Source organism: Quercus lobata, unplaced genomic scaffold (assembly GCF_001633185.2).
Source record: "Quercus lobata isolate SW786 unplaced genomic scaffold, ValleyOak3.0 Primary Assembly Scq3eQI_73, whole genome shotgun sequence".
Taxonomy (NCBI): Eukaryota; Viridiplantae; Streptophyta; class Magnoliopsida; order Fagales; family Fagaceae; genus Quercus; species Quercus lobata.
The window spans coordinates 1,314,886-1,324,572 of record NW_022154703.1 but is presented as its reverse complement, the minus strand read 5'-3'; the positions used below and the strand labels follow the sequence as shown (position 1 = coordinate 1,324,572).

At 36.7% G+C, this 9,687-nt stretch overlaps 1 protein-coding gene across 1 annotated transcript; it reads right to left on the bottom strand.

Annotated features, from left to right (window-relative positions):
* Positions 1-2,170: 2,170 nt before the first annotated feature.
* On the bottom strand, positions 2,171-3,789 carry LOC115972781. Its single transcript, XM_031093034.1, has 2 exons — positions 3,288-3,789; positions 2,171-2,799 (listed from the first exon to the last, which is right to left on the bottom strand). The coding sequence occupies exons 1-2, from the start codon at positions 3,787-3,789 to the stop codon at positions 2,171-2,173; spliced, it is 1,131 nt and encodes a 376-aa protein (XP_030948894.1).
* Positions 3,790-9,687: the final 5,898 nt, after the last annotated feature.

Below are 9,687 nucleotides of genomic sequence, written 5' to 3'. Positions count from 1 at the left end.
GCATATTGCTAATTTTTTTAAAAAATTAGGGGTAAAATGCCAGAATCCTCCTATTCTCTATATACATATGCTAATATTTAAATATTTGTAATGAGTGAAAGAAACAAGAAATAATTATAACAATAATAATAAAAAAGAAACAAGAAATAAAATATTATATTTATGTACAAATAGATTGATCAGAAAATAATAATATAAAAATGGTGTCTTTATGATTTATGTAGAGGAAAAAAGAGAAGATAAAATAACGTTGTATACTTGTATCTATGATTAGCTAGATCAACCAAAGACGATCTCTGAATATTGTCAGTCGAACGATTAACATAGGATGTGTAAAAACATCACACTTTCTAGTGTTCTACAAGTTGAAATACAAATGTGCTAAAGTTAGATAAAAATTTCAAGGCAAATTACAGGCAAAAAAAATGAAAAACCTTGTGAATGTAAATGATGGCTAACAAATATGCATTACTTTATAATAGTTTAATGAATGTCGCTAAATACAGTTTGAGGTAAAACATATTAACCTTAAATTAACATTTTTATATTTAAATAATATTTATTATTTTTTTAGAAGAATCTGAATAATATTTAGTTAATATTCTATTTCATAATATTATTTTTTTAAAATTCATTATTCTTACTCTTAAAGTCTTAATAGTCAATTCACTTAATGTTATTTGGGTCAAATTTCAATTAATCCAGAATTTGTTTTTGGAAAAATGCTAAGTTTACTACAAATGCTACCATGAAAAGCTTATAAGTAATTGATGACACTTCAACAATGAATATAATTAATTACAAATCAATTTGTAAGAGCATTTCCATCAGGGTGAGTAAAATTTTTAGCATATACCACCTCAAGACCTAAAATTTTAACTTTTAACAACTCATTTTACAATACACTCAACATCAAACATTCTATATTTTCTACCATTTCATTTAAATATTCTTTTTTTATTATTTCTTTATTCTTCAATTATATTTCTTTCTCTCTCTTCCTCTCTGTCACTCTCAAGTCTCAACCCAGCAAACTTGACCATCTCAACGCAGCAAACCCATACCCACCCCATCCACCACCACCGGAAAAAAACACCAACCACCCATACCCACCTATCTATCCAACAAACTCACACTCTTCCATCTCAACCCAGCAAACCCATATCCATCCCAGCCACCACCACTCAAAAAAAAAACACACACACACACACACACTAGCAAATGCAGAAAAACCAACGGAGACCCACAGAGATTCACAAACCCAGAAAACAACATCATCCACCACCAGAGATTCGAAGACAACACCACAAAACCCAAAATCGGACCAAATCTCAGCCACTACCGATGACCTGGCGACGTTGCGGCCAAAGAGTAGAGAGATCGGTGACGTGCTAGTGATGTTGTAGACGAAGAGTAAAGAGATCGAGTGATTGAGAGCAGAGAGATCGGCGACAAGCAGAGACCGGCAACGAGCAAAGATCGGTGACACGTAGAGTCCGGCAACGAGCAGAGTTCAGCGACAAGTACAACAAACCATGAAACACGGAGAGAGAAGAGAGAACAGAGATGAAAGAAGTGAGAGAAGAATGAGTGAGAAATGAGAAAACCGTTGGTGAATAAAAAATTATTTTTTATTTTACAATACAGCTATAGTACGCTCTCAAAAATGAGAGTGCACTGTAGAAACATTGTAAATTTTATAGCATTTACCAATTTTGATGGAGAGTGTTTTTTTGGGGTTCAGCTGTTAAAAAATAAGATTTATAGCATTTAGGAGGCTTGATAAGAATGCTGTATATAGTAAAATATGTAGCATTTCTAACATCACTCAATTTTTTTACAAGTGGAAGGAAAAAAAAATATAGCTATTAAAAATCAATTATTTATTGCCCCACCACCCTCCCCCACTAAAAAAAAAAAAAAACACCAATTTGAGGGCCTTTCTCTAATAGCTAGAGGGTCTACACCATGGCATAAGTGGTCCAAGCCGGCTTAGGGCCAATCCTAAGCTCGGTTGTAATTCCTTTGGAAAATGACTAACAAATTACATATGTTGTGTAGTATTAGTTTAGGATAGTGTTAATTACACACGCAAAAAACAACTAAAAACATGTGAGTACGGATGTGTGTGCGCGCCACGGGTTTTAGCCTTAGCATAATCCCCTCTCAGTCAGGGTTTGTAGATTACCACAAAGCAAGGGAGGATAGCTATGGGATTTAATACATAGAGCTCCTCAATATTCGAATGATGACCCATTGTCCCATCCAATGAATCGAACTCTGGACTAGATAATTCTTGAGTTCTTTCCAAAAGTCTGTGAACACTTCCAGCCACTACTCTGCACAGTATTAAAGCCTTTCCAAGAGACTGCTCTTCTTCATATAATTCAATAGATTGGAATGCTCTTTCACTTGTGGAAGTGGTAAAAACTCCTAACCCACCATTGAATTCCTTCTTGGTGAAGTATCCATGCCTTAAAACTTGACATACACCACAATTATCGAAAGTGCACAAGCTAGAAGAGCCATTCATGCCAAGAGAGCACACAAAAGTTGTGCCATAGAACCTCAAAAGCTCATTACCATCAACCAGGCAGCGTGGATGCGTTTTGATTTGTTTGCTAGCTTCATTCTTCACCTTTTCTCTATATTCTTCAAACAAAGCAATGGTTTTTTTTGTGTTGTTGACCTTCAAGACCCTCTCTATCCTCCTGCAACTGTTCTCAGACTTTAACCAACTCTTTTGGCAAATCATTTCTACTATCTTCCTAGATGAGTCTCTTTCACCAAGTTCAATTACTGCACACAAGATACGACATTGTGAGTTCTCTTTAGAAACTAGGCAACCTCAAAATTTGTAAACATTTGTCACCAATATGAAAACAAGAAGAAATCAATTACCTCTATGAAAACCATTTTTAAGTTTGGATATTGAGCTATATGAAGGAAACAAAACATCTTTTCATTTTAATTGCAAATTTAATAAAGATTTGAATGCAGATAATGAGCTACATGAAAATCATTTGTAACTAAAAGTGGAGTATGGACATGATGAAAAATGAACTTGATGTAACATAGCAACCAACAAGTGAAACAATGACGAAGCCTAGATAGTAACAATTACATCAACCAGGAAAACAATGAGAGTGCCATATTACATTATATAATGGAATTTTTTTATCGAAGGTCCTTTATTTAGTTAGTGAAGCATGATTAGGCCTTAAACAATGGCACAACAATTATATTAAACTTATATAGGAGATATAACTTTGGATATTAGTGTTCACCTGAAGGCTTGGAGAGATGTTGTGCTTGAATAGCATCCAATTTTCTAAGCTTCTTACCACATATCGGGCAAATTAAATTTGAATAACAATAACAATCTGTCTCAATAGATGTCCTTGATGGAATATCACTGGTACCAGCTCCATAAAAAATAATAGAGCCACCATGGGTTTCAATGGGCCTATAATGGTGCATCAAATTGTGGCCTCTATTACCAGTGGTCTCTGGGCTTACTTTGCCCAAAAACATTGGGCCATCCTTTTCTCTATCTTTGCCCTTGCTGCAAAATTCACTGCTCCCTGATGATTTTGTACTGCAGCCTAGTGGCTTCTCTGTGTCTCTCACAATATCTTTGAAATTTGATGTGCATCTTGAGCGCCTTAACCTTTCTCTCTTTATTGTCATAGAGCTTAGATTATCATTGGCCTTTGGATCAAACACATCTGATTGTACCTGGGATTTGCAGTCCCATGAACTCTTAAGACCACAGCAAACTGCTGGCATTCTGTGTCTCTTTCGTCGGTCTTAGAATTTCTTTGGTATTATATATGACTTCAATCTTCAAAAAAGCTTTAAAACTTAGATAGGAAATTTATTTTTGCACCATTGGAATATAAAGACAAGAAAACAATCAAGGAAAGCCAGTTTTTGCCAATAACATTGTTCCTCTTTTGGCATACTATACTGAATCAAAAATTTATTTTCTTCCTAGCTTAGCGGAACAGTTTCAATTATAGAAACATTAAAATAATCTCATACCAAATGCGCAATATATACAGGTTATAAAGTTGCATTCTTACCTTTAACTTGAATCACTTCCAAGTTTGAATTGAAACATTGTATACAGACATGGATCATGTCACATTAAAAATCTCAAATGGGTAATAATTTTTAATGTGACATGATCCTTGACATGATCCTAAGAAAAAAAAAAGGACCATGTCACATTGTAAAATGATTTCCCAATAGAGATTTCTAAATAGTTAAAAATAAAAAATGTTTTTCCATCGGAAATGAAAGTTTTTATTCATATAATTATACAAAATTACAAATATATATATATATATAATAAATGATTTTCCGTGCAAGCCAAAAAATAAAAAATGTTTTTGACTTAATTTGAAGGTCACACATAACAGGTCATTCTTCCAAAAAAAATTAAAAATTCATCAAAACATGTGAAGAGGAAAGTTCATTATTGTTGATGAAAGGGGAGTGATGGGTTTCCCACATTTGACTTTCATGGAAATTTTTTAACCAAAGAAAAAAAATGTGACCTACCATCTATGCAACGAAGGAAACTAAGAAATTATTCAATGCATCAACAATCATATCAGCTATGTTTAATGATTCTCTAATGCAATAATGAATGACATATTTTTTATTTAGTGGACTCCGATTGTTCTTGTGGATAGGGAGATAATTCGATCAGTGATAAATGAATTTTTCCTTGAGAGAGAATTGAAGGATTCAATTGGAGGGATCCTTTCTCTTCTACAGCAACCAACATATACTCATGCAAACTAATTTTCCTAAAAAAGACGTTCAAAAAGTTCGAGATTTATCTTGGATGCTGGATTTATTAGGATAAGGATTTATTTTATCAATTATAAAAGAAAAACCATAAAAGGAAAATAAACTAAAAGTAAGTCAAAAATTTCACCAATTAAATTTTTAATATCATTTTTCTAAGATTTATATGAAAAACAATTGAACTTTTTGTTATGTGAGAAACATTTAATATGAAATATGGTATTCTTACTCAAATTTAGTTGTTTTTGCAACAATTGAAACAATGTCTAACAAAAAATAAATAAATAAATATATATATATAGTAACACACAACCAATAATGTAAAAAAAAAAATTAAAGAATATTTTCATTTTTTTAGTAGGCATGAAACATACATATCTATATTAGCCACTATATTATGTAATTTTCAATTTTTAAACACACACACATATATATATATATATTTATGTATGATAAAATTACCATATACTACTCTTAGTGTCTTTCTATTTTTTCCATAAAATAACTACACTCTGTTTGTTTTACTGGAAAACCTTCTGTAAATATAATTTTCCACATTTTCCTATGTTTGGCAGCATAAAAAAAATTGGTTAATGGAAAACTCTAATAAAAATAAAGCTTATTTTTTATAGGTTGTTTTCCAAAAATAAAAAATTTGGAAAACAATCTCTTTTTCGCATGACGCATAACTCTTATAAATATTATCTTCTTCTAGCCATGGGAAACAATTTTTTTTTTTTTACACTTTCAGTCTTACGATAAGCTCTCTCACCCAATGGCGACGCCACGTTCATGTCAGGGTGTTCCCAGGAACACCCTGACCTAAATATATATATATATATATATATATATATATATATATATATATAAAATAATTAAAAAAAAAATTTATTTGTTTACCCTCCAAAAAAAATTAGGAACACCCTCAATCAAAATTAGGAACATCCTCAAATAAAAATAAATTTATTTGTTCTACTTTCAAGCCAGAAAAACAAACAAAAAAAAAAAAAAAAAAAAACTGATCAGTGAAAGCCCAGCAAAGAGCAAACCCATGGATTCTCAACAAATATAATAATAATAAAAAATTTATAAACTTAATACGTATACCCATTACCCAATTCCTAACCCAATAAGAACCTCACGTCCTCACTTGAGAGTTGAGTCACTTCTCAGCAGCAGCAGCGACTCAGCATCATCAAGGCAGCGATTCTCAAAAATAAAAATAAAAAAGACTCAACAAGGCAACAACAGCAACACTAAACACCCAGAGCAGCTTTGCGATGGCGATGTCGGAGATTGACTTGGCCCAAATCAGAGATTGCGAGATCGGCGACAACAAAAGCAAGATCGGGAAATAAGAACCTTAGCCTTCAACGTGCCACGGCAACGCCACCCCTGACTTGTGTTGTGAGTCTTGTGACTTAGACTTATCTTTTGACAATATAAATTGCTTAGCTTTTGTCTTTTTGTGTAAGTGTATGTAAATATAAAAATATGTAATTGTGTTGAAATTGCTGATCAACTCTTGTCTCTTAGTGTAGGGTGGATGGGGCTGTGGCATTGAATTGGGGTAGTAGTCTGTGGTCCCTTAAAAGTAAGTGAATACACATTTTAAAAGACCAAAAAAAAAAAAAAAAACACTATGTTAAGTAGTTTTGCAATGGGTTGATATACATATATACACTCTTATTGTACTAATTTTTGTTGTTGTTTTCATTATTTAATTACATATTTATGTTTTAATATTCTAAAACTGTAATTGTAAGGACGCGATTCGCGGCGGACCGTAACAGTGTCAGGTTCGCACGTAAAAAGGCCCCTAACAATATCATTTGTAGAGCGTGGGTTTGGAAGGCTAGGCCTTGATCGACAGGCGGTGGGTTTTTCGTGGTGTTCGTACAAGTTTCGGTTTTCCTTCACCCCTGGAGTCTTTCTCCTGGAGGTGGGCTGGGAGGCTCTGGTTTTTGGCCATTTTTCCCAACCCCCCTCTTTAGGTTACTTATTTTTCCTTTTATATTCGCCTGCGTTCATTGTCCTTCGTCCACGTATAGGGTCAACCTTTCCAAGATTGATACTTGTCCCATCAGCCCATATTCAAAGTCGTTGGGGGTGGTTGTAAAAGCCAAAGAAGGCGGCTCTGTCAGGTTCAGAGCATTGAATGGCAGTGAGGGCAGCTTTCCCTGGATATTTTAGATCTTTCTCCCAAGTTTCAGTCCTATACCGCTTTTACCCCTCTTTCAGGGGGGACTTTGGGTCTGCCGAGGACTGAGCTGTCCTCGGTGGTATCCATAGGCTATTTTGTCGAGCTTAGGCCATAGCCCTCCTCGGCTTGGGCCTTCGGATTCTCCCCGGGTAGATGGGCCTGGCCCATAGATTATTGGGCCCCACAATAGCCCCTCAAAACCCGGCTGTCCAGCCTCTTGGTTGGAAAGGGGGGTTTTGGTGATGCCGAACCTCTTCCTACGGCCCAATCAATTTGGCCTATTAATAATGCTGGCGGCTCCTCATCTGTCCAAGAAATGCGCCGGTCTATGAGACAGTTTTTTAATTTCGCGCTTGATGCGCTCTTATCGTTTGGGCATCCCAAAACGTGCTTTTAATGCCCACTATTTACGAGACTACTTTAATTCGGCGGTTTGTTTCGATGGGGTGGAGAAACGGAACCGGCATGTTGGTATTGGCAGATTCCTTTGGAGATCTGAACCTATTAAATGTCTCCCGCTCCACCCTCAGTATAAGAAGGAAAGGAGGAGGTTATTGTTTTTGTAAAGAATTCCTTCTCATCCTTCTGAGATTTGAAATACTTGGCCTCCCCTAGGGTTCATTTTACCCACTGGTTCACAAACTAAATCGTGATACACTTTATCATAACAACGAGTGATGCAGGAGCCAAACCCCTCCCATAAACGCCATGTTCCAATAAAGCTCATTATGGCTCGATCGGGACAGGGATGGCGAAGACTCAAAATCAACCTCACCCTTCTTTCAGTCAAAATCCGAAGCAGGGACTTGTCACGTCAAACTTTCGGCGTGACTGAGTCGAGAACACCCATCATCAGTACCAACCGCTCTCCTATGAGCATACCTAGTATGGCTCCAGTGTGTTGGGAGTCAGGATCGAGGCAGGGACTAAGTGTCTCTACTTCTTCCTCTCTTCCTTCACTGGTGCTATCCTCCGTCTCCCTTTCTTAGTCTTCCCAGCACCAGTTCCATCCTGGTGCTTTCACTTCTCCCTCTTTTGCTCCTTTTTCTTTCTTTTCATCTCTTCTCTCTTCTTCTCCTCCTTCTTTACTCATGTCCTCCATCTTCTTCATTCATCTCCTCCATCTTCTTCATTGATTTCTTCCTTACTATTTCCTTCTCCGCCATTTCTTCCCAAGGAAGGTTCTTATCATAATATGAGCAGTATTGAGGCAAAGATTGGAGAGACTTTGAAGACGAGTTTAAAAGACGCCTGACAGTTTACTTATCTGTACTACGGATGTAATTGTCGCTTAGGCAGTTCACATTTTGTATAGGCTCGTTCGAGCCCTTCTTTGTACGTTGTAATAATTTTTCGTATTAATAAAAATCGTTGTTATTTTATTTCGCATGTTTTGTCTATATGCCCCTTTTTTTTTTTTAAATCTACAAACGCCGCTCGGCAGAATAATATAGCATCTAAATCAATGACGACTAAGACCAAAATTCTTGATAATAAAAAGACGTCGCCATAACTTTAATAGAAATGCTTGGCACAATAAGGCCGATCAGTGAAGAGTAATACTTACCCCATGCTAGCCGAGAAGAAAAACGAAGGCTTGATGTCATGTGAGGAATAACCATTTGAAGATATCTCACCCACCAAATGAACAGCCTTCTTATATGACTAAGTGCTGGGGCGTTCCACCACTTTCCTTACACCTTTATGGCCTTAACCTTTTATGGTGTTTAAGCCGTGGATGAAGTGTCCTGACATTTTTATCAAGTAGCCCATCTTACGAGATTCAAACCTTTTCTTATCCTAGTATTTGGTTTCCCCATTGGCTTGGGTCCGAGGACCATACAAGGCCTTGGTTCTGTCCAAAACTTGTAATTTTTATAACTTTTTGTACTTGGTTTCCCCATAGGCTTGAGTCCGAGGACCATACAAGGCCTTGGTTCTGTCCAAAACTTGTGATTTTTATAACTTTTTGTACTTGGTTTCCCCATAGGCTTGAGTCCGAGGACCATACAAGGCCTTGGTTATGTCCAAAACTTGTGATTTTTATAACTTTTTGTACTTGGTTTCCCCATAGGCTTGAGTCCGAGGACCATACAAGGCCTTGGTTCTGTCCAAAACTTGTGATTTTTCTTTTTTGTACTTGGTTTCCCCATAGGCTTGAGTCCGAGGACCATACAAGGCCTTGGTTCTGTCCCTGGGCCCATATGCTGAACGGGCCTGGGCCGCGAATTTGCTGTGCCCACAAATTGAGAGGTATTTCCGTAGTCTTTGATCACGCGGTACTTCTTGGCGTCCCAGTGTTCGAGGTGCGCCTTCTCGAGACTCCTTTAACCTCAGGGTTGCAGACGACGTTGGAAATCGAGCTAGAGACGTTTTGTCTGTAGCGTTCCTTGGGACGCTGCGCGAATTAAATGTCACCGGTTTACTTCTGGGTATAAATGGGATAGGGGATCACTTCACTTGCACATGAACTCTCCTGTTCCCTTCAGAACTATATTTCTTCCATATCCGCGATCTCTCTTTCTAGTGCCACTGCCTCAAAGCAAGATGTTTGAGGCTTGGATGGGGATGAAATGTCTCCGCACGCTTCAGAGGCACCGAATCCTCAAGGTGATATGGTATGGACAAGGATGGCACAGATTAAAGCCAGTCCTCCGTCTTGACAG